The following is a 25,447-nucleotide window of genomic DNA, read 5'->3' on the forward strand; positions in this document are numbered from 1 at the left end:
ATCCTCATCATCGCCTCCTGCATCCTGCTCCTCCACATTCTCTACAAGCTCCACCAAACCCTCCAGTCCAGAAAGCGACTCCGCGGTCCACAGAACATCGGACTAGACGGACCAATGCAAACAGAACATGGGACGGATATGCAAGCGGGGTTGAGTGTGGGAGAGGAACGCAGTGTGCAAAGACCAGCTAGAGCAGTAACGGTGATGACGAGGAGGGTGAGTGGAGGGAGCGAGGTTTCTGTCTTGCCGCTGTATGAGCGGTTTGATGAGGGAGGGGTGTGTGGGGTGGATACGAGGGTTGAGAAGAGGGGGCGGTATGTATATGTTGTTGGAGAGGGTATCAAGGCGTCTGATGCGAGGGGCTGTGGATTGTGACTAGAGAGAAGAAAATGGGTAAAAGCAAACGTAGAGAGTTATTGTAGCGTAGCCTGTGTGTTTGCTGGTGAGATGGGCATTCTTCACAATGTGGAAACACTGCGTGAGCTCCTCTTATATGAAGTCTTTCTTGCGCAGAGTGTCTTTTCGAAAGTATCATCTCAAGAGAAATGGAGACGGAAATCATCATCGTCATGTGTGCGGTAACGCTCGGTTTACTGGTTGTCCAGATCACCATTACTTTGTGTCTACTCTTTTACTGGCAGAATCACGTCCATGGCGAAAATGGAGACAACAGTCGGAACGAAATCCCCCGTGCTCGCCAAGATGGAGAAGGAGATGCTAGTCCGGTTTTCCGCTCTTCGGATAATGGTTTGATGGCTGGTTGCCCCTATGCGGCGAGTTCTGTGTACAGCAATTCCAGTGAGGAAAGATGATGCGATAGTTGTGATGAGCAAGGTCTTGTAGTATGTAGTTTCCAACTATATGTACATACAAGAAATAGATGTGGGCATATTAGAGAAGAAAGATGAAGGGCAAGAGCCGAGGATGCAAGGATGCGTAGCGCGGGATGCGCATGACAAAGGCGGAAGGTACCGGTTTGACGCACGAAGACGCCCGCGGCCGGTGGAGCCTTCTTTTTCTGTATCCAAGCTTTGCGCAACTCCTCCGCCGCACTTCAACGACCTGCCACTGCCCCCCCGGTGTAGCTGCAATTGGGTCCCACCAACAACTCTCTACTCGCTCAACATGCTGGCTGCTCGTTCTTTCGCCTCGCCCGCGCGCCAATGCCTGCGCCAGGCCAACCGCTCAAGATGGGCGCCCGCACTGTCCCAGGTGAGCTTCCATGTAATAGCGGGACCGCACGTTTGCCAGAGTTACCACCAGCTCTCGCATGTGCCCTTGTGATAGAGAGTAAGAGGGGAAAGAAAATGCTAGAAGAAAAAGAAGGGGAAAAGAAATGGAAAGAAGACGAGAAAAAACAGGCTGATACATGGCCCAGGTCTCCGCCCGCACATACGCCTCTGAGGTCGCCAAGTTCCACGGCACAAAGGGTAGCGATGGCAAGTACTGCGTCACCCTGATTGAGGGTGACGGTATCGGCCCCGAAATCGCGCAGTCGGTCAAGGACATCTACTCGGCTGCCAACGTGCCCATCAAGTGGGAGTCGGTCGACGTCACCCCGCGCCTGAACGAGGAGGGCAAGACGGTCATCCCCGACGAGTCAATTGCTAGCGTCAAGAAGAACCTCGTCGCTCTCAAGGGCCCTCTGGCCACACCCATTGGCAAGGGCCACGTCTCGCTCAACCTCACCCTCCGCCGCACCTTCAACCTTTTCGCCAACGTCCGTCCTTGCAGGTCCATTGCCGGCTACAAGACGCCCTACGACGACGTCGACACCGTCCTGATCCGCGAGAACACTGAGGGCGAGTACTCTGGTATTGAGCACATTGTGGTAGATGGCGTCGTACAGAGCATCAAGCTCATCACCCGCGAGGCCTCTGAGCGCGTCCTGCGATACGCTTTCCAGCACGCCCGCGACATTGGCAGGAAGAAGGTCCGCGCCGTTCACAAGGCCACCATCATGAAGATGTCCGACGGTCTCTTCCTCAGCACCGCCCGCGAGATTGCCAAGGACTTCCCCGACATTGAGTTTGACGCCGAGCTCCTCGACAACACTTGCTTGAAGATGGTCACCGACCCTGTCCCCTACAACGACAAGGTGCTCGTTATGCCCAACCTGTACGGCGACATTCTCTCCGACATGTGCGCTGGTCTCATTGGTGGTCTCGGTCTGACTCCCTCTGGAAACATTGGCGACAACTGCTCCATCTTCGAGGCTGTCCACGGATCTGCGCCCGACATTGCTGGCAAGCAGCTCGCCAACCCCACCGCGCTTCTTCTCAGCTCCATCATGATGCTGCGACACATGGGCCTCAACAGCGAGGCTGCTAACATTGAGCAGGCTATTTTCAAGGTCCTTGCTGAGGGCAAGGTACGTAGTATCTCTCCATTTTTTGTTGTGGAGGACAATTCGCTAACATTACCATAGACCATCACCGGTGACCTCGGCGGCAAGGCCAAGACCTTCGAGTACGCCGACGCTGTCATCAAGGCGCTCAAGTAGATTGGAATATGGAATTGATGAGCATTGACACGACCGAATGGTAGCCATTGCATATCTGGATATGTACTAGTCCCTGTACTATAGCTGCCATTTAGCTAGATACACGCCTATACCACTTGAAATTTGCATGTTGATAAGGACATTATGCGCTGTATGTTAGGTTGTGTGACAAGATGCGAGTTCTGCTCTGTTTACGTATGCCTGGATAATGATTGTGCAGCGCGAGCAAGAATAGCCGAAGCGGATGCGCCATGGCCTGTGAAGGACGAGCTTGACCTTTAAGTAACCACCACTCCCCAATGCCTCCCAAACCTCCCTTGCGCCTCCCTCCCAAACCTCCCTTGCGCCTCCCTCCCAAACCTCGCGCTGCACCAAAAGCGCAGGTAAAGACTTCTCTGCCAGGCCTGGCCCCGAAACCTGCCGCCCGAGCCCCGCCGCATCCAAAGTCCACCACACCTGCGACACCGAGCAATGCTTCCACCCCGCCTCCGCCCCCGCCCTCGTCAAAATGGCCTGAGCAGAGTCGCTCGGGCTCAAGCAGCCGCTACGTAAAATGGGGCACCAACGGCCTCGTAGCGATATGCGCAATGCTCTTCCTACGCGATCACTACATCGAGTTCCAACACGTCCGCGGCTCCTCCATGTCCCCCACTCTCAGTCCCAATGCACACGAGACAGGCCGGGAAGACTACGTCCTCGTGCGCCCATACCTCGAGCGCTCCAGACGCGGAGCGAAGAGCGAGCAAAACGACAACAACGAATGGGGCGTGAAGCGCGGCGACGTAGTGACATTCTGGAAACCGCACAAGCCCTCCGAGATGGGTATCAAACGCATAGTAGCGATCGAAGGCGACACCGTATATCCCATTCGCGGCTACGCCCTCGATTCTGCGGCGCATGCGGCTAGGGTGCAAGGCTCGCCGGATGGGCTTGCGGATTATGACCCGGACTCTGTTGTTCCTGAGGAGCAGCAGCGGGAGCTTGGGAAGGTGGTGGTGCCGTATGGGCATGTGTGGATTGAAGGTGATAATTGGCGGAAGAGTCTTGATAGTAATGACTTTGGGCCGATTAGCAAAGGGCTGATTCAGGGAAAGGCGGTTAAGGTTTGGAGAGACTGGTTTGGGCTGTTGGATGTGGGGGATGAGAGGAAGAGGGGGGAAAGGGGGATGAGAAGTCGGGTTGTAGAGGGACGAAGTGAGATTCCTGCTGTGTTCTTGGAGTGAGTGGCAGGAGGAGTTGTGGATTTGGAGATACGGGGTATATGGTTCTAGGTGTGTATTATGGATTACTTCCTTCATGCTACTCATGCTTTCAGGAGCCTCTCGACTTCGGCGCACATAGCATCAGTCACACCTTCGGTGGTCTCATTCCCACCAAGGTCCGTGGTCTTTATACCACGTCCAGTGACGTTTTCGATAGCCTTGATCAGTACATCGGCTGCCTTGTCCTCGTCAATCCATCGCACCATCTCGGCAGCACTCCAAATCGCTCCAATGGGGTTGGCGATGCCTCTTCCAGCATTGCCAGGTGCACAACCATGAGTCGGCGCAAATAAGCTTGGATTCTTACGTGAAGGGTCAAGATGACATGAAGGAGTTATGCCAGTTGATCCGCTGAGCGCCGCTGCAAGATTTGACAGGATATTTGCATGCAAATTGGTAGCGACGATTGTGTCGAAGGCCGAGGGATACAGAGTCATGCGGGTCGGCATTGCTTCGACAAGCATGATGTCACTCTGCACGTCCTCATACTCTTTTGCAACCTCGTCAAAAACTTTGTCCCAGAGCGCCATGCCATGATTGTGGACATTCATCTTGGTCACCATGGTCAATTTCTTCCGTGGTCGCGACCTGGCTATCTCAAATGCATATCTCATGACCCGCTCGGTACCGACCTTGGTGAAGATACTCACTTCGGTAGCTACTGCGTGTGGACCATCTTCATGAAGGACACCACCCTGGGCCGAATAGTCGCCTTCGCTATTCTCACGGATGATGATCCAGTCGAGGTTGGTAGGTATGCAACCTATCAATGGAGAGGTCGTGCCCGGGAGAATGCGCTTAGGTCGCACGTTGACATGATGATCTAGCGACTTGCGTATGGGCAGGATCAAAGAAGTCAGCAAGAACTCATCTGGGACGCCGTGCTGACCCACAATGCCAAAGTAGATGGCGTCGTAATCCTTAAGCTCGTCGGGTCCGTTCGAGGGCATACATTCGCCCTCGCTGAACAGACATGTGGCGCCCCAGTCAAAAGTAGTAAAGTGGAGTCCAAAGGTTCCAAGGGTAGAGGATAGTGTGTTCAGCACACGGACACCGGCTTCTACGACCTCGGGGCCGACGCCGTCCCCAGGAATGCAGGCGATGCGGTATATAACGGCTGTGGCATGGACGTGCGAGGCCATGGTTGATGTTATTGGACGTCCAGCCCGGCATGAGCGGGAGAGGGACAGATGATGCTAGACTCGTATCACGACCAGGCCATGAGGCGGGCTAGTACATTTTATTTATACATCTCAACAATGATTTCTCTTGTTCTCCAGGCAGACATTCTTTGGACTTGAGGAATGCAGGTGATGGAAAAGGAGCTCAGCTGTTGCCTCTCCTGTCCCGAACTGTGCTAGCTGCCTGGGTGGTTGCTGGTTTATGCAACCACTGCGGTAGTCCAACTGTTAGCGGGCGCGGAATGACTTCCCCTCGTCGAGACCCTGTGTGTTGTTGCGCGTTTCCCCGCGCTAGCTCGTCATCCCTGCTCACCGCTTTAGCCAGACCACCTGGCCGACAATCAAAAGCTCCTTCTGCTCCTCTGCTGCCCAGCTTGCCATTGCTTTTTCCTCATCCTTTCCTGCATTACACACATACATATTCCACAATGGCAGTTGCAATTCCCCCAGGCGGAACCTTCTTCGACACGCTCAACAAGAGCTTCGTTGATGTCACCATTGACGAGTCCAATGACAAAGCCATCAAGACGACCGACTTCCTCCAGGCCGCCGAGAGCTTGACTACCCTTTTCGATGTCTTGGGCGGAGTAGCTTTCAAGCCCGTCAAGAATGACATGGCCGGCAACATCAAGGTGTGCACCAAATAACCCAACTCAACACCTGTACACGTACCAACACAAGACAGAAAATCCAAGACAGGCAGCTCGCTGCACCAGCACTTTCCGAGACCCTTCAGGACCTTGTCCTCAACGAGCTCAAGGAGAAGAAGCACACTGCTACTGAAGGCCTTGTATGGCTGAACCGGTATGCACTCTCTACCAGCTCCAAAGACGCTGTGCTAACGGCTTTTCCAGTGGCCTGGACTTTACTGCCCAAGCTCTCCGTCACAACATCACCAACTCATCCGTGGAGCTTGCCCAATCCTTCCGTGACGCCTACGGCAACACTCTCAAGCCCCACCACTCGTTCGTCGTCAAGCCCATCTTCAGCGCCGCCATGAGCGCTACCCCATACCGCGCCGACTTTTACAAGAAGCTGGGAGACGACGAGGCCAAGGTCCAAGCGGAGCTGGAAAAGTGGCTGGCTGCGCTGGAGAAAGATGTCGCCGTCCTGAACGAGTTCCTCTCTAGGAAGGAGGCCAAGTGGTAGGCGCATAACTCCCACATGTATGTGAACACGACAAAATGTGAACGATTCAGATGAAGATTGGCTAGCGCCATTTACGTGCTATATTGCATGATTATCATAGCAACATGACCCAGCTCATATCGTCTGCATGCTGTGATGTTTTTCTCATCCCCTTCACTCCGACTTCTTCCTCTGAAACACAAACAGCGCCTCGTCCTTGCCAGCAAAACTCGGCAGTGGCATCCTCAGCACAAGCTCAAACTGACTCAGATTTCTCTCCACCCACTCATCCACAACCACATCTCTAAACCCTGTGAACCCATTCCCATTCTGTGTCCCAGCAACGACAATCGTATCCCCCTCAAACGACTTCATCATTGGGCCCGTAAAATTTCCCGTCGCCTGCGGATACACAAGTAACATCACGCACCCTTTGCCCCCACCATTCCTCATCAAATACTGCTTCCCCTCCATCTTGATCGTATCTTTGATCCACATGACCCTGTACTCGCTCACCTGGCTATCTACAGCCCGCACATCCAACGCCTTGGTCGCCCCGATATGCGCCACGGGGAAATGCCGAAGCATATACGTCCAGTACCCATTTCCTGATCCTATGTCGAGAATCGGGCGTACGTCTTCTTTGCTTGGGCGTGCGGGCTGCGCTAGTTTGGCTAATACGTGCAAAGCCGCATATGAGGGGACGACGCAGCCGAAGTGGTGGTAGAAGAGGGGCAGGATGTGATGGCTTATTTTCGTGCCTGCTGTTGCTGGAACGGGGCCTGCCCATTCGAGTTCGTTGCAAGAGTAGTTCCAGAGGTCCAGATAGGGGTTTTTGTGCTCTCGGTCTTTTTTGCTGGGGAGGAGGCTGGAATTGGGGGGTGTGGTGTTGAGGTAGCGCGAGGTTAGGTGGGTGGCGATTTTTTGGCGGAGGGAATGGGCTTTTGAGCTTTTGAGGAAACTGGAGAGGGATTTGGGGAGGGAGGTGCTGGGGGTGAAGAGGGATGTGTAGGCGGTTATTTCGTCCGGGGTGGGATAGATCTAGAGTGTGTTGGTACGGGGATGGAATAGGATGGGTTTGGGAAGTATCTGGGTGGAAGGTATTTGGGTGCTTGGTTGAGAGAAGACACATACAGGCTGACCTTCATCGTCTGTGTACCATCCGTGTAATCCGTGTTGTCTCTTTGCGTCAATGGCTCGCTGCGTGACGTGCAGCGTAGTCTCTGCTTGCGCCCGATAAACATAGGCATCTGTAGGCGGAATGTCGAAGGCCTCTCCTAAACATCTTGCTAAAGACTTATCGGTGTGTAATGGCGAGTACTTTTCTTCTGACCATTCATCCAGGAATGTATCGGGGTTGAAGTTCTTCAGTGCCATGATGGTGCTATCGATAGCACGTGACTAGACGATGTCTGCGTTCTTCACCCCACCGAATAACCTGTAAAAGTATACACCCTATGCTCCAAGCTCTTCCTCAAACTCTTTGGACTACTCAATTCGGTTGTAGATAATACACAAAAACTCGTCACCCTCTATTAGCGTCAGACACTGGGCGTTCTGCGCTCTTCGGCAAGCAGCCAATGACGTGTCGCTGATCAATAAGTGGCGGCCGTCTCGTCATCCATCACTAATCAGCCAAGCGGTTCTTTTCCGTCCCCACATGCGGTTCTCCGCTAGTCCACCTTACTGGATCTTAGTCACTAATTGGAAATGCCCATGTAACAAACAGAAGAAAGCGCAGCATCGCCATGATGCAGCAACTAAAATCTCGGCTGGGAGGCCGAGAATATAAAAACACGCAGAGTCGTCGCATGAGCTGAAATCTCCTTTTCGTGATGACAGACACAACATCAAAAGCATCAAGCCAGCAACGTGCTTCATCTACACCTGATACCTCGTACTCAACCACCACAAAAGCAATCACAGTCCTCGTAGGCTTACTAGCACTCACCCTGGCTCTCTCAACCGCCTTCCGCACCTCTTTTTCTTCTCTCCTTTCAAAACCTACTTTCCGCACAATGTCAACCGTAACACCTGCTTCCCTGAAGATCACAAAGCGACCCTGGTCGCAACGCGGCCACGCCGACCACGGCTGGCTCTACACGTACCACACGTTTTCTTTTGCTTCCTATTACGACCCGCGACACGAGAGCTGGGGTCCTCTCCGTGTCATCAACGAAGACAGAGTCGAAGCTGGAACTGGTTTCGGTAAGCATCCTTATCACTCTTTAAAAACCATACATCCATGTATATGGCGAAGTTGCTAACACAAAAAAAAACAAAAGGAACACACAGCCACGCCGAATTCCTTATCTTCAGCTACATCGTCTCCGGTACCCTCGAGCACAAAGACAGCATGGGCAACCTCGAGAACCTGCAGCGCGGCGAAGTCCAATTCACCAGCGCGGGAACAGGCATCCGGCACTCCGAGTACAACCGCAACCGCGACTCTGAAGTCCACTTTTTGCAGATCTGGGCCAAGCCCAACAAGAGGGGCCTCAAGCCGCATTACGAAACCAAGAAGTTTAGCGATGAGGAGAAGAAGGACAAGCTTGTGAGGATTATGGAGTATACGGATAGATTGCCAAAGAGCGCGGGTGCGATTGGACTGCAGGCGGATCTGAGCATGGATGCGTCCATTTTGACGCCCGGGAAGAAGGTGGTGCATGAGATTGTGGCCGAGGGCCCGAGGAAGCTGTTTGCGCATGTTGTCATGGGTGGACGCGCGCAGCCGCAGACTGGGGGTGCGCAGATTAAGATTGGGGAGACCATCTTGGGAGAGGGGGATGGCGCGTATATTGATGGGGCAAAGGGGCCGGGCAAGATTGAGATTGAGAGTGTGGGGGATAAGGATGCGGAGTTTTTGCTGTTTGATATGGGACCTGAGGACGCATAACCGGTGGGGTGATTTACTATTAACTGTCTTTTTTTCGTTTGATTGTCTTAGAATTGAATAGCACTAACTTCGGCACAAATTTATTATATGACACATGATGCTTTGAAGGCGATTTTCCGATATCTCCATGATAAATGATTGTCCAAACCCTGAAAAAAAAACCACATTCTATGCCTTTATAACACCAATGACCGCAGCCACGGAAGAAGCAATCCACGTCAACGTTGATAGCTCCAGCTGTGGCGTACAAAACCTGCATATCGTCAGTAAATCTAGAGGAAGGATCCCAATCTCATACTTTATTGGCCCGTAAAGAAGAGAGAGAAGAAGAAAAAAAAGGCTGACTTACTCTTCCGCCGAAATGCCCACAAAACCAATCCAAAACAGCCACTGCGCAATCCACAGCGAAAACGTACTCACAATAGCCAGCAGCGTGACCCTTACTATACTCCTCTTCATGCCGCGCCCTCGTGGAGTCTTGGTCGGCAGCGTCCCATACACAGCATGCACGTAACCCTGATTCTGCATCAGGGGCGTGTGTTCGAAATCCCAATCCCTATCGATCCAATACTCTGCAATTTTCTCCTCGATCCATGTCCAGCGCTCTAGAAACGGTTCTCTGAGCTGAGCTGCGAGATGAGCGTTTTGGGTGTAACTAGAGTACACAGATGGGCTGTCTTGTGGTGCACTTGCATCGAGGAGGATGATTAAGAAAGATACTATAGACAGGAGCATGACGACGACCCACATGAGAGCGCCGGCATACATGTACGTTGCTGCTGGCAGGTTGTGTAGTACGGGTGTATTTGGGTTGTAGAAGCCGTGCTTGATGCCGTAGGATACGGTGGAGATTATGGTGGGAGAGGAGAGAGCTTGTAGGAGCGCCTCGGAGACGATAGCTGTGGCTACAGCGGAGAAAGTAGAGCGTTTGTAGGGCGAGGCGAGGACGAGGATGATGGTGAGCCAGGTTAGGCGTGGTATGGTACACCAGAGGAGGGCGAGCTCCGTCATGGGGGTTTCCTCGTAAGTAGGGGTTGATTGGATGAGCATGGCGTTGATGGCGTTGGCGAGGAGGTAGAAGGCTGCTACGGCGATGCCGCGTGGGAACCATAGGATGCTGTTCAAGGGGTTTGTGGTTGGGTCGGAAGCTGATTTTGGGCCGAAGACGGCGGTGAAGAGGGCGGCGAGGTTGACAAGGAGGAGGCTCATTTGTTTCCACTCGCTCGATGCACATGTTTGTTTGGAGGTTGAGGGGTTGGTTTCTCCCGTACTGAGATTTGAAAGACCAAATGATTCCGTGTACCATGCCCATGGAATGGCATCGCGACGACTGACGCTGGCTAGTCGATGCCAGTCTTCTGGAAAACCATGCCAATCTTCCTCGGCGCCGCATAAATCGTGGAGCCAGCGTACGTAATCGATTCGGTTGTCGAAGACGTGACAGGATCCTTTACATGTGTCGTAGCTGATGTTGCGGCAGAAACACGATCTCTCTACTGCACTTTGGACATAGCAGTATCCGTCGAAGCCAACTCTGCAAGCACTAGTCGTGCATTGATTCTTGAGCCGCATCACGCTATCCGGCATCGAATTGAAGCACTGAGGCCATTTCCATCTTTCCGTAGGAATGTAGTCGCGAGGAGTGGTTTTGAGTCCTTCCCTCCAGTCAGGAGGAAGTGAAGCAGGCCCGCAAGTAGCATGCATCCATAATCGTTGCCTCGTCGAATCTATCCCAGGCCCTGCACAATAATGTGCTGCAAGACTTGCATCAAATGTCTTGCAGAAGCACTGCTTGTCAAAGTAATAATTGTCCGGGATAGTGGCATGCGTCAGGTCGTACCCGGCAACCTCAATATCCAGGGCGACCATTGAATGCTCACCTTCATGATACTCCCATGGACGTTTAGCATTCCCCATATGTCTAGTGTAGGCCCCGAAACCGCAAGATGCCATGACTTGTCCAAATGGCTCCATTGATGAGGCAGATACCGACTCAGTCAGACATGCCGGCGCTTTGTCTTTGATACGGACAGGTGCATATCCTTTAATTAGCGAGCCTGGAGAAAGCCTCTGTAGCCCGTTAGCATCGCCGACCTCGGTGAGCCATGTACGGCCCGTCGTTGTGCGGATCCACTGGTACAGCTGTGCCCTTTTCAGAACCGAACGGCTGCAGTAACCAATGTACTGTTTAAGAAGTTGAGGGGAAAGCTCCGTGTTGAGACAGCTGAGCTGAGTGCGCCATTGGTGGCGGGTACAGATCACTCCAAAGTGTCGCATGCATTGCTTCTTTGTACATTTTGTCATGGCACCTAGCCATGCTGCCTGGTCCTGCTCGGCGATGCACTGAGGCATGGGTGGCAAAGTCTCGGGATAGACCCAGTCATGCTGAGCGTCCAGTGGTGTCACTGATGGTGGTTCTTCGTCCGACAAAAGCTCAGTAGGATGGAAAAGTATGTCTACAGCCTGACTTAGCGCCAGGATCAACCGAGGACTGGGGGGGAATCATCACCTTGTAGCACATCCTCAGCCCTAGCGATCGCCAATAATGCGAACAAGATTGTCGGAACCCTCATTCTAAGCAGAAGTCTAGGTAATGAAGAATGAAAGAATGGTGTGAAGAAAGCTGGGTCAGCCTGGTGTTGTGAGTTGCGGGGTTGCTGCACTGCGGCGCATTGGCGCTAAGGTTGGTGTAACCACTATCAACATACTGATGGTGAAAGCCCAACTGTCAACAATTTTCCCTAAGCGCCGGCCAACATACACGGCGCTACAATTTCTGTGGAATTAGATAATGAGGATTCTTATTGAAGACAATTTTAGGGCATCGGGATGAAATACAACAACACTTGAAACCGATTATTCAACAACCTTTTTTGTATTACATACCTTTTGGATGATAAAGACTAGATCGACTATCTTGTTATTCTTCCAGATTACCGGTACAAATACTCAACATGAGATTCCCAGTATCCTGAAGCAAGGTACAGTACCAGACACCTCACAACTTACCCATCTTATCTTCACCCAGTAACCTCACCTCGCCTAGGTCAACCTCGTAAAACTGATATTCGCTATGCTGCCCACATTTGCCGTCACAAAAACACTTCTCAGATGACACACGAGCCTTTTGGTAGTTGCCTATTCTGCCATCAGGGAACTTGTCACCCATGTACGGCGAGCTGGGTTCGCTAGGCGGCGTCGTCGGCTTGCTAGAGGGTTCGTTGATAACCTTAGCAAAAGCAGCAGTATTGGCCTCGATGTCCTTGGTGCGCTGAATTACACGCTGCCTGCTTTGCCGCTCGTGGACAACGACAAAGACGAGGAGGGCAATGACTGCCACACCTGTAATTACTACAACGGTGATTAGAGTACCCCTGTGCATGGTAAAATATACATCAGTCTCAGACGCGTAAACGCCGCGCTTGACTGAGGCGTGATGCTGAGATGTCGAGCAATTGGACATGGGTGCCATGTCGGAACGGTCCATGTCGTGCAGCGAATATCTAAAATAATCTTTGGTGATCGGCAGGCAACGATACTAGTGATCTCGGGAAGCAGTATATGCACGTAAAAGATCAGCGAGTTGTTTCACTAAAAGAAAAACAACGGCGCAGCTGTGTCGAGGAAAATTTTTAACTGGATCTTGTACAATTTTGTAGTTCGTGAGCAGATGCGTTGTGGGCAGACAATGTCGTTGGCATGCATCATAGGCCGACAATGCCCAGCCTTGGGGCTATTTCCATGTGCAAAGACCAGGAAGTCTAGACACGAGTGCTAGTGAATATGGAAACACACTATTAACGTCCCTCCCTGCGTCACGCAAATCCCCCCGTGCCGCAAGAAAAGAGGGGTACTTTATCGTTAGGATACAATATCTCTCTTAAAGCGCTATTTTTAAACTCTCTTTATAGATTAGCTATGTTTTTTACCTTCTTCTATAGGTGTAGACACCTTTTCTTATAAAAAATACGCTATTACTATTAAATCCGCGCTAATATGTAAAAGATGTCTTTTTTAGAGCTTAGCTATAATACTACTATAGATAGCCTCTATCTCGCTCTATTGCACTCCTATACTAAGTAATAAAGTTATATATACTAAGGAAACCTTTAGCTATACTATAGAGCTAATCCTAGCTCTTAGTGCGGCGTAGCGCGCAATGTTGATGGTGTAACGAAACAGCCCTTCACCAAGGCCAGATGCAGGGACTTACTACGTACAAGAACCGAGCCGGATCAGCGACCAATACCAAAGATCGGGTGCAGTTTGGAACACTACCGGACAAGCACCGGATCTAGTCCGGACTCGTACTAGAGTATCCCTCACTTCCAGGAAGTATAAATGTAGACAGGAAGACTGTAGTTGTTAGGCAGATTTCTAATATCCTTTCGTGCAAGGCCTATAGGTGTCTACTTGAATCAAGGATCTTATGCTGTCCCACGCATTCCCATATGCCTCTAAGTGACACTACCTGCTGTAACGGCGCAGGCAAGATGAATCGGATCTGTTTTGGACGTAAGGTCACTCAGAGGCATATGGGAGTGCGTGGGACACAAGCAATCCAAGATTTGACTCAACACCTATAGGCCTTGTACGAAAGGATATCGAAAAACTACCGGATAAGCTATCATAGACGGTGGGTTTTTATATCTTAACAGTTCCCACTAATCCCTATAAGAAACTAGTTCGGACCCTGTTCGGATATCGGTCGTGTCGGTAGCTCAGCCGTTACACCTGCCAGTTGTCAAGACATTACCTTTCCCATCACGACTCCGGCTACCTTTGGATAGCCTACCCAGCCCTAGCCCCTATTAGTCAGCCCTAGCCCTCTTCTGCATATATAAGCATTACGAACTCTATCAAGGCTCGGTAGCTATTCGTATAAGTGAATCCAGACTGTTTACTCCACTATCACTCTTGCTACTCTGTACCTGTGTCTAATTGTACCTAACCGTCTCACACCGGTACTGATCCAAGTAGTCTTGCCTGCGCCGTTACAGCCGGCGCCACATGTTTAAACTTTACCTCTTTATTCAAAGTTTTAACTTATGGCACTTTATCCTATTAAATTACTCTGTACAACGCTACATGGCACAAGTTATGTGTGTGGGGGCGCGCTAAAATGAAGATCAGGCTCTTCTTCGGATGACAAAACAATACGGAAGTCGCTCCCAAAAGTTATCGCCAGACCGGAGGAGCTCAGTTAGAAGTTCTTGCTAGCGTTTTGTTAAGCGGAATCGACGACAACGTTGTGCGTTTTACTAACGCCCTCTCGCTATAAGTATTAGTTACAGCGACGCTATTAACTACTAGGTAAAGAGGATCTAAAGTATATAGAAGTAACAAGCTTTAAGTTATAGCGTAATTCTAACTAGGCAAAGACTTGGTAGTACTACGGTGATATTACGGGCACCCCTATTAGCACCAACTTCTCACCGAGCTCCTCCGGCCTAGCGATAACTTTTGGGAGCGACTTCCGTATTTACTATAGAGATATTCTGAATAATCGCAACTCTATAGAGTATAGAGAGTACTCTTTATAGTATAGGGCTTACTCTTTACCCTGGCCTGTATTGTCCCCTTGCTAGTGGCCTACATACATTATTTCTGCCATGTAGCATAGTAAGACTCGATTATCTCAGCGCTAGTTTATGTTATACTTAGCTTTGATAAGCACTAACTAGCACTTGTTTAGAGGAAGTGCTATGCATTTATAAATTGACTGATTTAAAGTTTTACTATATATTACTCTTTAGACACTTCGCTAACAGCCATCGTGCAACTCTACTTTGAACCACCTACTTTCTTCCCTAGCAATTGTGTTGTTTTACTCAACTATCACGCATCTCTCTGGAATATGAAGTGTAATCTAGATTCACTCTTAAACCGAACACGTTAGTTTATATACTAACTTTTGTCATAGTCTCTACTCTATTCTTCACGCTAAGCACCTTATCCTTGATAGCTGCCTATAATCCTAGGCACGTTGAGGGTCTAAAGCGCGTTGAGGCTTTTAAGCGCTCATCGCCGCTCCAGAGCGTTAATATTCAGAAGAGATGGAATTGTGCTAGATGTTTCATTACCGCCTGCCCTGGTAATCACGAATGTTGCCATTGTAGCTATTGCGCTCAACTCAGCAGTAGGGATCCTGAAGTATAATATTAGTTGTGTTTACTAATTGTCACAGATGATTGTGCGGATGGAACTGGCCATTGATCACGATAATCCTAAGTGTTACACGGGGTTGGGCTATACTTGCCTAGTCTCGGTCTGGGTTAGGGCGAGACGGGTCGATGCTTGTAAGCCGTGCGATTGTTGTCTGGCGATTCGTAGTAGAATGAAGTTACCAAGGTTTAACCGATAGTATAAGAACAATCAATTCTATGTGCGATAGAATAACTAAGTATCAATCTGTGTAAGAGAAGAACTTATGAGAGTTGACCACAACGAATGTAATAATGAAATCCAACCCATTCTTATATCTATTGCCTTTGGTCCTGCCATCCCATCTTGGCGGGATGGTTGTGATGGCGCTGCCATCCCTATATGCACTGCCATCCCGGATGGCCAGCCTTGGCGGGATGTCACATCACGTGACTCCAAGCACCGCGATGATCATTACCTTCTGACTGTCAGGCGCTGCGCTGACTATGTATACTATCCTGTGCAGAGCATCAGCAGAACGCTGATCACTCGTACCTTTTTGGTTGAAGTGGCCCAGTGGCACAGGGCTGAGCTCCTAACACTGACGTGGACGTGGTTGGCTTTCAACCTCGTCGTCCCTTGTCAAGGAGAGAATCCTTCTTGTTACTTGTAACACTTCTATACCGCTAGTAGTATGGAATAAGAGTGGGATTTTAATCGACTTTGGATTCAGCGTTTTCTTAAGCGTTTTTCTTTCTGCGTTATAGTGCCTGCAGTATAGAAGAAGGTGTTCTGCTGTCTGTGGTCTCCCACAGCTACAGAGGTCACTGTCTCTTCTGTTTAATCTTTTTAGATAGGCATTTAAGTAACCATGTCCTATCTTAAGAGAGTAAAAAGCGCTTAAAATATCCCTTTTTATGCCTCTAGGGATAGCTAGTTTATAATCTTAGTATAGATATTCCGTTTATATCGTTGCCAGTCTATTACCTTCACCTTCCTCCTTTTTGTAACGACGTTACAGTTCTGCCCAGTACCGGACCCATGCCGGAGTCGTATCGGAACGAGTATTCGCCGCCCTCCTTCAGCAGTCTAGCATTCTTAGAGTCGGATCCGATTCGGATCCGACCAAGCTAGGTATATATTGAGACTCTGCCTGTAGTTAGTTCTATAGACTTTTGATATCCTTTCGTACCAGGCCTATAGGTGTCTATTCGAATCAAGGCTCATTTGTGTCCCACGCACTCCCATATGCCTCTGAGTGACCTTACGGCCGATACTGATCCGAGTAGTCTTGCCTGCGCCGTTATACTTTTTAGCCAAGGTTTGCGTTTCTCAAAAGACCGAGCCTAGTTCTTGCCTGGGGGCTTGATGTGTTTGCTAGTCGTTATCGTTCGTTAGCGTGCGAGACTAAAGGCTGACAAGGGTACATACTTAATTCGGGCGGGCTGTCCAAGTTTAGATATTAGTAAAAGATACGCGATAAGGGCTTTCTCTTCATCTGGGGTGAGATATTGCTGGCCTTGGGCCTTCTCCTTCATAGAGGGTCGTCCACTCTTGCGATAGTACCGAGTGTGATATGGGATAGCATTATCCTGCAATGGGGAAGTCCGAGTTGTTGGTGGATTAAAGGGAATGGCTTGGGCCATGCCTACGATCGTGGTGTTGTGAATACTGCCACGAAGGCCACCACGACAGACACCCCCCTCCCTACCACGCCGCTTGGAAGACAAAGACACTCGCTCTGATGCTACAAATAGATCAGCACGTGATCAGATGGATGCTTCGAGAACTGAACGCCACACTGGCCTAATCCGACCTAGCATGAACTGATGCGCTATCACGTAAGCACGCCAAAGTTACAAGCTAACAAAACAGAATCACGGGTAGAACTCGGAAAAGTCTGGAATACAACTTATTTAAAGACAAGATATTAGATGAATGTAAAAATGTCTTCTTCTACGATATTTTGATTATTTATCCGTTCTAGTATGTAGAAATCTTGAATACATCGTGCTATGACAGGGGTGTGAAGCCAATTAACCCTCGACTAGTCAATACGGAATGGGCGACGACAGGACCAAACACGCTATAATATTGGCAACCGCCCTTCTAAGTTTATAGATAATAGGTTTAAGAACAAGAGTTTCGTTATCGCGGTGCAATATTAGCGATAGCGTGAGTTCTAAGATACTAAAATCGCAGGTTCTTTGCGGCACGGGGGGATTTGCGTGACACAAGGGGGGATGTTCGTATGTTTTATTGGATGTTGGTGAGATCGTCGGTGTTATACACGAGGGGCGCAGCTTAAAAACAAAAGGGCATAATTGTTGAGCTGCAACCCCCGTGCGGCTGTAGGACAACGCCAGTTATTGCATTGCCTCAAACTGACCATATGTCGCTCAGCAGCGGGCCCCCCTCCCCCTTATTGCAGCGCATAGATCGTGATGCAGCGTCCGCCTAGAGACCAAGGTAGTGGGCCAAGTTACACGACTCAAGAAGCCGTTGTGGCAATGGGCGAATCAAGAGGGGATGGCGTAAGTATGAGCGAAAGGATTGCTGACCCAAGAGAGGGCAAGAGTGCGTGAGTGGGTGTGTGAGTGTGGGTGAATGCGGAGTGCATGGTAGGATGACGCTAGCGGGGAGGTGCATTATTGAAGCCGTCTGTCGCGGCTGAAACGCCCGGCAGTGGACGCGCGGCGTTACGTCATAGGCTGGCTGCAGACCTCACATCATGCATGACAAGGCGCTGAAGACTGAACAGGTGAATGCACAAACATTGGCATTGGCATGCGCTGGACAATTGCGACATTCGACTGAGGAACTTCTCTTCATGCAGCTACATGCACCGAGAGGTAAGTAGTAAGACGAGGGAGAGCATAGAACACACGATTAGAAAGCTGCATCACCAAGCAAGAGAAATGAGCTTTGAATATCTCCATTGAAATGACTTAATATTACAATATAGAACGTCTGGATATACCCCAGTTTCGCCATGAATCCATTCTTATCCCTAATGTCTCGTTTGTTTGAGACAAAGCGACGCCAGCTCTTGGCCGCGCATCGCTAGCCGATGCAAGAAACTATCGGAGGGAACTATGATGCTGATGAAGATGATTTATCGACAAAAAGAATTGCTAGAATCCATCTAGTAGCACTTATAGGAGGCCGGCAAGAGCGAAGATACCAGCGGCAGCGGCACCCATGGCGGGGAGAGCGTTCTGGTTGGCAGCACCAGTCTCCTGGGAACCAGCAGATGAGGTGGCAGAGGAAGCTGCCGAGCCGAGAGATTCTGTGGCCGAGCTGAAAGCAGAGCCAGCCTCGGAGCGGATAGATGAGGCAGCAGCGTTGGCGCTTGAGGCGATGCTGGAGAAGCGGGAGGCGACATCAGAGGGAAGGCCAGCAGCGCCAGAGGTGATTTGGGAACCGATGCTGGAGGCGGCCGAGGCAGCGTCAGAGGGAAGACCAGCAGCGCCCGAGGTGACACGGCTGGCAAGGCTCTCAACGTCGGAGGCGACGTTGGAGGGAAGGCTGCCGGCGGCAGAGGTGAGGGAGGCGATGATGCTGTCAACCTGGGCGTTGGCAGCGCCGGCGGCGAAGAGAGCAGTGGCAATGTAGGAGAAACGCATCTTGATGGTGGGTTGGGGGTGTGTGTGGTTGACGGTTGAGTCGAGGAGAATTGAATCAAGTGTTGATGGTGGAGTGTGGGTATCTGATGTGGAATGGAGCGTACAAGCAAGACTGGGCGACGTGAAGGGCTCTTATACCAGCCGCGAGCATAGTACTAGCGCCGTCAATCAATCGCAGGCACAGCCCATCGGGGCAACAAAACAGTGTGCTGGCCTGGCTGGCTACCTGCAATGCACACTACGCACCGCCTCCTCCACTTTTTCCCACGAGGCTAAAATTGGGAAAAGCGGCAGCGGGTGACGCCACATGTCGCGCCTCTTTCGTCTCCCCCAGCCTGTCGGAAGACAGCAACAGCCGTACCCGTCTCCACTCTACTCGTCCTCCCACGGGCGGACGAGTTGCAAGTGAGCTGGGCGATCAATTCGTCCCTAGCTCATGACGTCGTCTAAGAGGTCAATACTACGTTCCCAATTTCCTTGTCCCATGTTGCAGCCAAGGTCCGCGGACACGGCTTGTGTGATCGCATGTCATTCCCTCGTCTGATCCCCAAACACTGCCTCTCCTTACCTTACGGTCTAGAGTAAGATGCTATTTCCAGCACAGAAAAAGCCTTGTTCCCGAGCTGAAACTCGCCCTGCCCCGAGCATAGTAGTCCGTCGTTGGGCCAAGCTTTCGCCCCGTCAGCACCATCTCAAAGTCAAAGAAGGGACCCTGCCATCTCCCTAGACCTAGTAACAGAACAGCAATAGCAATATTACTAACAGTAACTACTGCCACTGCCCTTGTTTCTAACTCGTCAACTACACACACAGCCTTTGTTGGACAACGGGCTTGCAGTGGGAAACGCGATTCCAACGTCCCGCCGATCCACCTTGTTGTTAGGGCAACCCCCATCCAAGCCTTGGCCGTGCATCTCGGGCGCTCTGGAGCCCTTTCCAGCCCATGGACAGGTGATGAAACGAGCATGTCGTCACATGTCCCCGACTTCATCTTGACTCAGGCCATACACACACACACACATAGCAACGTCGGCCGTGTCTCCTCTTGAAGGGTAACCACCAAGCTGACCCCGAGCTCACCTCAGCCGAAGGATTCGACGGCTAAGACAATGACGCACCGCAATGTGGAATAAATTGTGGCTCTGGGTTACCAAACTAGCTTGTGGCGCGGGTATGAGGCAAAGGCAAAAAAACGGGCTGTGCGATGATGCTGTGCTGCGGGTTGGCTGCGTGCCTGGCTGGCCATACCCACACCCAAACCCCAGCCCTACGCCGATCTCGCCGTCGACACCACCCCACCCACCCCCTGTCGTTGGGGCCTAACCAGCCAAGCCCGTCTTTGCCGGCTACCTTGCCATATTCCCCAGTTCTTTCCCATCCCACTCTTTCACGCAATCGCAACTCCTGCCTTGGTTATTTTACTCTCGGTTACACAAAAAAATTGTCAAGCCTCTCCCTGTCTACGTAACTACATTGCCAGACTAACTTATTCCCCGAAACGGCCGCGTAGTCCTCTGACATCATTCTTCCTTCGAGTCATTTTCCTTACCTCGGCATTTTTTTTTCTTGCATTGCCTGCATACATCACACCTACTACGTACTCTGTTCTAATATTAAATCATTCCTTGATTGCGTTGCCAATCGCATGACCGGAATAACACACAACAATAATATAGTATGCGCAGTAGTATGCATCAGCTAAATAGGCCCGAAAAGGCACAATGTGTGTCCACGTAGTTAGCTGAGAGGCATTGCTGTTCAGGAGGGTTGCCTGAATGGGCTAAGGGCGAGGGGGACTATCGGTGTAGAGTACAGCGCAGGGCTTGGGCGCTACGGGGGGGAGGGGATACGAAGGTAGCCTAGCTGTACCGGACTGGACTGGACTGGACTGGACCCCTGGTGTGCGGTTGGGTTAGGTTGGTTAGGTTGGTTTCCAGAAGGAAGGGGAGAAAATGGTGCTTGGTATGCATATGCTAAAATGGGCCTCTGTGACATCACGCGTTATGCAGCTTTGAGATGCAACATGTTCCTCTTGGAATATCATCAGCCCCGGGTTTTGCTCTTCCCTTGAGACATTATTCCCGAGCAAAAAAAAACACCAGCCTATTCCCACAACGCCTGTTGGTCCGGTCTTTTTTTTTCACATCCCGTCACGCTGACCAAGCGCAAGTTGTGTGAGAGAGAGAGTAGTAGTAACCAGGCCACCAACCACATCCTTACTTTGTTCAATATATACACTTCGACAACCCCCAACAAAATATCTACAGTGAAGTTAACTTAAACCCCCATCTACCCCATCCGATCATCCCACACACACTCCACGTCCCCCCTCTCTTCCCCCTTCCACACTCCCCCAGGCACATTCTGCGCCGCAACCGCACTTCGAATCCGCGTGCCCAGCTCCGGTGGCCCAGAGCCTACAACCTGCGTCCGCCCGCTCTCCACCGTCTCGCTCATGAAATTGGAGACCAGAGACGCTACATCCGGGCGTGCATTGCTCAGCCACGTGACGCTGAAATCCGGACATTCGCGCTTGAGTTCGTCAATCTGGCGGTTGACATCCATGGATTCGATGGAAGACACTGGTTCCAGCGCCAATGCGTCGCCGTAGTCTTTGCCTTTGCCTTTGTCGCTGTCGAGCTGGGGTGAGGCGTCTTGTTGTGTAGTCTCTGGTCTGGTGACGAAGATGCGGATGCGGAAGCGCTTGCTTGCGCTTACGGATACGACTGGGGCGTCGTCTTTCTTCTCGGTGTCGCTGCTGCTAAGGCCGGTTGCTTCGTCGCTCTGGTAGAGCTGGGATTTTAGATATGCGAGTTCGGGGGCGATCCAGGCGAGGTTCTCGATGTGGCGGATGGTCCAGATGAGCTCGATGTTGCGGGCGGGTGAAGAGGAGGAGAGAGCGTTCATGATGACGGGGAGAGTGTAGGTGATTCCTGTGCCGCCGCATATGGCAAGAATGTTGGAAGCTTCGTTGCTGATGACGGAGCTGCCATACGGACCCATCATGATGACGGGGGTAGATGCTTGGATGCGCGGATAGCGGTTTTCAGCAGCATCGGCAAGAGCAGCGAGTTTGGCCGTCTCGCCCTTGCAGGCGCGGATGATGTAGGTATGGTGCTGTAGGGGAGAAGAGCCATTTGGGTTAGAGCCTGGTGTGAAGGGATGCGACTGCCACATGTTGAGTGCAGGAAAGGTAAGGTAAAAGTGTTGGCCAACTGCCCAAGGGCTATGCTTGTGGTACAATGTCATGCGAACAATAGTGCCCGTAGGATCCTTGAAGGTATCCAGGATTGCTGGAGACGAGCGGAAGCCAAAGCCACCATCCCTTTCTTGGTAACCAGTGTGGATGAGAATTGTGCGAATACTTCGGGCAACCAAATCGAACCCCATGATGGCAAACGATGCGATCATCCAGCACGAAAGCTTCTCCCAGTGGCCCCAGCAGGCTCCAATGTAAAGGATGGAGACAAGGAGATGCGACTTGCGGAAGAACTCGTAGCCCGTCCAGCGGATCACGGGTCGGAGGCTGAAGACGAATAAGAATGTGATGAAGGCTTGTGCAATGCAGCCCCAGACCATGTACTTTTGGTTGATGAACTTGGTATAGACAGTAGGTTGTGGTTGGTAAAGCTTTGCTTCGATAATAGTCCAGATGATGGCATGAACGAATGACTGGACAAGAATGATGCGGCCTGTCCAACGGTGCAAAAAGTTGAAGCTCTGGTAGGGAATGCCTGTGACCATGCTGAGGATCGAGTCGCGGCTGCACAAGGCAATGGTCAATGGAGTGAGGGCAAAGGCAAAGGCACCAATACGGTCAGCGAACCCACCCATACTGGTGCGAGTATTGTGCAAGTTGCTGTCCTTGATTGGCGTAACCCACGTCTTGTATGTGATACCAGCAAAAGAAAAGGCTGTGAGGTAGGCGCAAAGCAAGGCAAGTACCAATACCTGCAGCCTAGTGGTATACTTGAATACTTTCGAGCACTCGGGCAATAGGTGTTTGCGAACAGCTGATGATGCCAGTCTTGCAAAGCGATATACAAAGCTCTGTCTTGGGCTGTTCTGTTTCTGCGGGCGCGCGAATCGAAATACAATGAACAAGAGGAGGATGAGGCCGATAACTGCCCACATGACAAAGGTGAAGATCATTGATGTCTCGTGGTCGCTATAGACGGAATCCAGGTATTCACAGGTTCCTTTGTCGTTGGTGCATGGCATTTTTCGCACCGCATAGCCCCAGTAATCGATTGTATACTGGACATTGTCATCGGACTGGATATGACGAGCGGCCAGTAGGTGGGAAGTCGAATTGAAAAACATGGCAATAAGCACATGCAGCGCTGCTGCAGGAAAAAAAGACAAATAAATACAGGTACAAGAGAAGAAAGTTGAGGGAGTCGCAAGAATCCGGCATGGCGATTACTTGACTAAAGACGAATTGAGGACCCAAGACCATTGGCAAATTTCTAGTTCCCACAGTAGTACCACAGTATATTGCAGTGCGTTCTTGTTTGACGTTTGACAGGATTTTGTTGCAGCTGTCAGGTTCCTTCGAGCGGCGTGTCCAATCGTAGCATTTTGATTGATGAAGCCGAAACGAGGTTGTACCCACATACCCACCGGCGAGGGACCGTTCGTTTTGATGGCCGGATTCAGCATCCGCGACGGCCTCTTGGTAAGTCTCGACGGCCGGATAAAAACTGTCACTACCATAACAGTACGACTATACGATGATGCCAACACCATATACCTCTTGGCCATATAAAACACGAGCGGGCAGATGATGCCATCGATGATGACAATGTTTGAATTCTTCAGGGGATCGAAGATGCTGGCTCAGGTGCTTTGAGTGGTGACTTGGGTCAATGCCGAAGATGTTTTAATCTACATGGAGACGGTGTTGAGGTAAGCAGCGCACTGCAGGTCATGTGCTAGTACGAAGTTTCGATGGATCGAGGATGGTTGTGATGCTTGGCAGCGCTAGTATGTCACGTGAGGAAAGAGGTCACGTGAAGAGTGTCACGTGAGTAGCGCCACGCGTGCGGTGCTCCAAATGGCGGTTGAGTTTATGGAAATTGCCTCGGGCGGGCTGCGGCGGACCATGCGTACAACGCGCACCTGATACGCTTGCCGTGTATATATACATGTCCAGACGTACCTGTGTATGGGCTGGATGCGAACAGGGCGTCGATTGGACTGGACTGAATTGGGACCAGACGCTGGAGATTGCTGGTGGCTCTTTTTTTTTTACGCCTTGCCAACGTCGCCCCTGGGCTGGAAAAACAAAGGAGGCCCCACTTGTAGCCTTCGACCCCTGCCAAGATGCCACACGGATGCTCGGACGAACCTTTCACGCCCTAAAGTAACAGCCATTTCTGCGGCCATGATTTCCGCCGCTGCCCTCGCCGCTCACCTCAATTGTTATGCCCACTCGTTGCATAGCAGCCCGCCATGGACGTAGCTCTCGAAATCCTCGATCCTCTTATTCTGGATAAAGCCTATGCATGGGCTTTACCCGCCTCATCCCCAGGCTTTACAAACTCTTCCTCAGCCACACTTTCGCCTGTGGTCTCACCGCTTAGCTCACAATGGCCGCGCGACAACATCTATCGTCAGATTGTGTCCCTTCTTACCATTACCCAGATTGGCGCCACATCCCTCTATCTCTTCTTCAGCGCTCTGTCATACTACCTTGTCTTTGACCGCCGTCTCGAGTACCACCCGCGTTTCTTGAAGAACCAGGTTCGACAGGAGATTAGATCCTCCTTGTTTGCCATCCCTTTCATCAACTTGATGACACTCCCCGTGTTTCTGGCAGAGGTCCGCGGCAAGAGTCTGCTCTATGCCCGAACAAGCGACTATGGCTGGCCGTGGCTAGTGGTGTCAACCGTCCTGTACATGGCTTTCAATGATTTTGCCATCTACTGGATTCACCGCCTCGAACACCACCCTAGTGTGTACAAGTACATCCACAAGCCACACCACAAATGGATTGGTAAGTTTTGATTTCTATCCGTTTCCTATGCCTGTTTTGTTGCTTTGCGCACTTGGGAGAAAATGCTAACAAAAGAAAAGTTCCTACACCATGGGCTGCCCTGGCTTTCCACCCGGCTGACGGATTCGTCCAGTCTCTGCCATACCAGTAAGTATCCCATTATCCGTGCCTCCAAGAAGCCATTTCTAAAACCTAAAAAAGCATCTTCGTTTTCATATGCCCAATGCAGAGGTACCTGTACATGGTCCTCTTCGTCAGTGTCCAAATCTGGACCATCTTCATCCACGACGGCGACATGATTTCAGGTCATTGGACTGAAAAGTTCATCAACAGTCCCGCGCACCACACGCTGCACCACATGTACTTTACCGTCAACTACGGGCAGTACTTTACCTGGGCCGATAGCTTTTTTGGCTCCCACAGGGCCCCAGAGCCCTCGCTCGACCCCATCCACGACGCTCTCAAAGTGATGCGTGCAAAGGGTCTTGTCGACGAGCAGGGTAATTTGATCAAGCATGCCAAGAATGAGTAACGGGAAAAAGTTTTTTAGAGGTGCCGATGTATCATATGGACTTTGTTAATACGATAATGTAATGTCATATTGTGGTGTGTTGGTTATACAACACACCCGTAGTAAACAAAACCATTCTTCTGGTGCATTCGCGGTGCATGAGTTGATGTCTCACCAAGGTCTTTTTACAGATGATGA

The 25,447-nt window shown here is 50.9% G+C and overlaps 10 protein-coding genes across 10 annotated transcripts; 5 read left to right on the top strand and 5 right to left on the bottom strand.

Moving 5' to 3' along the window:
• The first annotated feature begins 1,046 nt into the window (after positions 1-1,046).
• On the top strand, positions 1,047-2,637 carry PSV08DRAFT_343090 (uncharacterized protein). The gene is made up of 3 exons (XM_014218306.1): positions 1,047-1,212; positions 1,379-2,371; positions 2,429-2,637. The coding sequence occupies exons 1-3, from the start codon at positions 1,126-1,128 to the stop codon at positions 2,501-2,503; spliced, it is 1,155 nt and encodes a 384-aa protein (XP_014073781.1). The 5' UTR covers positions 1,047-1,125; the 3' UTR covers positions 2,504-2,637.
• Positions 2,638-2,802: 165 nt separating this feature from the next.
• Positions 2,803-3,983, top strand: PSV08DRAFT_233103 (peptidase S24/S26A/S26B/S26C; the record flags this gene model as incomplete). The annotated part of the gene is made up of 1 exon (XM_014218354.2): positions 2,803-3,983. The coding sequence occupies one exon, from the start codon at positions 2,803-2,805 to the stop codon at positions 3,724-3,726; it is 924 nt and encodes a 307-aa protein (XP_014073829.2). The 3' UTR covers positions 3,727-3,983.
• On the bottom strand, positions 3,639-5,045 carry PSV08DRAFT_233107 (uncharacterized protein). Its single transcript, XM_014218355.2, has one exon. It carries the CDS (start codon positions 4,905-4,907, stop codon positions 3,807-3,809), a length of 1,101 nt encoding a protein of 366 aa, XP_014073830.1. The 5' UTR covers positions 4,908-5,045; the 3' UTR covers positions 3,639-3,806.
• A 281-nt stretch (positions 5,046-5,326) lies between these two features.
• On the top strand, positions 5,327-6,223 carry PSV08DRAFT_233108 (glycolipid transfer protein domain-containing protein). Its single transcript, XM_014218331.1, has 3 exons — positions 5,327-5,578; positions 5,632-5,750; positions 5,801-6,223. Exons 1-3 carry the CDS (start codon positions 5,375-5,377, stop codon positions 6,093-6,095), a joined length of 618 nt encoding a protein of 205 aa, XP_014073806.1. The 5' UTR covers positions 5,327-5,374; the 3' UTR covers positions 6,096-6,223.
• PSV08DRAFT_22022 (uncharacterized protein) lies at positions 6,098-7,569 on the bottom strand. Its single transcript, XM_014218356.2, has 2 exons — positions 7,209-7,569; positions 6,098-7,115 (listed from the first exon to the last, which is right to left on the bottom strand). The coding sequence occupies exons 1-2, from the start codon at positions 7,449-7,451 to the stop codon at positions 6,249-6,251; spliced, it is 1,110 nt and encodes a 369-aa protein (XP_014073831.1). The 5' UTR covers positions 7,452-7,569; the 3' UTR covers positions 6,098-6,248.
• Positions 7,570-7,754: 185 nt separating this feature from the next.
• Positions 7,755-9,223, top strand: PSV08DRAFT_343136 (RmlC-like cupin domain-containing protein). Its single transcript, XM_014218357.2, has 2 exons — positions 7,755-8,282; positions 8,360-9,223. Exons 1-2 carry the CDS (start codon positions 7,910-7,912, stop codon positions 8,968-8,970), a joined length of 984 nt encoding a protein of 327 aa, XP_014073832.2. The 5' UTR covers positions 7,755-7,909; the 3' UTR covers positions 8,971-9,223.
• Positions 9,224-9,315: 92 nt separating this feature from the next.
• On the bottom strand, positions 9,316-12,457 carry PSV08DRAFT_233119 (uncharacterized protein; the record flags this gene model as incomplete). Its single annotated transcript, XM_014218358.1, has 4 exons — positions 9,316-11,355; positions 11,857-11,873; positions 11,980-12,012; positions 12,343-12,457. The coding sequence occupies 4 exons, from the start codon at positions 12,455-12,457 to the stop codon at positions 9,316-9,318; spliced, it is 2,205 nt and encodes a 734-aa protein (XP_014073833.1).
• A 5,554-nt stretch (positions 12,458-18,011) lies between these two features.
• PSV08DRAFT_366784 (uncharacterized protein) lies at positions 18,012-18,740 on the bottom strand (the record flags this gene model as incomplete). The annotated part of the gene is made up of 1 exon (XM_014218314.1): positions 18,012-18,740. One exon carries the CDS (start codon positions 18,738-18,740, stop codon positions 18,270-18,272), a length of 471 nt encoding a protein of 156 aa, XP_014073789.1. The 3' UTR covers positions 18,012-18,269.
• Positions 18,741-21,029: 2,289 nt separating this feature from the next.
• On the bottom strand, positions 21,030-23,456 carry PSV08DRAFT_233121 (ferric reductase like transmembrane component-domain-containing protein; the record flags this gene model as incomplete). Its single annotated transcript, XM_014218360.1, has 2 exons — positions 21,030-23,086; positions 23,360-23,456. 2 exons carry the CDS (start codon positions 23,454-23,456, stop codon positions 21,030-21,032), a joined length of 2,154 nt encoding a protein of 717 aa, XP_014073835.1.
• Positions 23,457-24,105: 649 nt separating this feature from the next.
• On the top strand, positions 24,106-25,333 carry PSV08DRAFT_22045 (fatty acid hydroxylase superfamily-domain-containing protein). Its single transcript, XM_014218361.2, has 3 exons — positions 24,106-24,738; positions 24,819-24,885; positions 24,940-25,333. Exons 1-3 carry the CDS (start codon positions 24,195-24,197, stop codon positions 25,268-25,270), a joined length of 942 nt encoding a protein of 313 aa, XP_014073836.1. The 5' UTR covers positions 24,106-24,194; the 3' UTR covers positions 25,271-25,333.
• Positions 25,334-25,447: the final 114 nt, after the last annotated feature.

This window comes from Bipolaris maydis (assembly GCF_028858645.1).
Source record: "Bipolaris maydis strain C4 unplaced genomic scaffold PSV08scaffold_19, whole genome shotgun sequence".
In the NCBI taxonomy this organism is placed as follows: Eukaryota; Fungi; Ascomycota; class Dothideomycetes; order Pleosporales; family Pleosporaceae; genus Bipolaris; species Bipolaris maydis.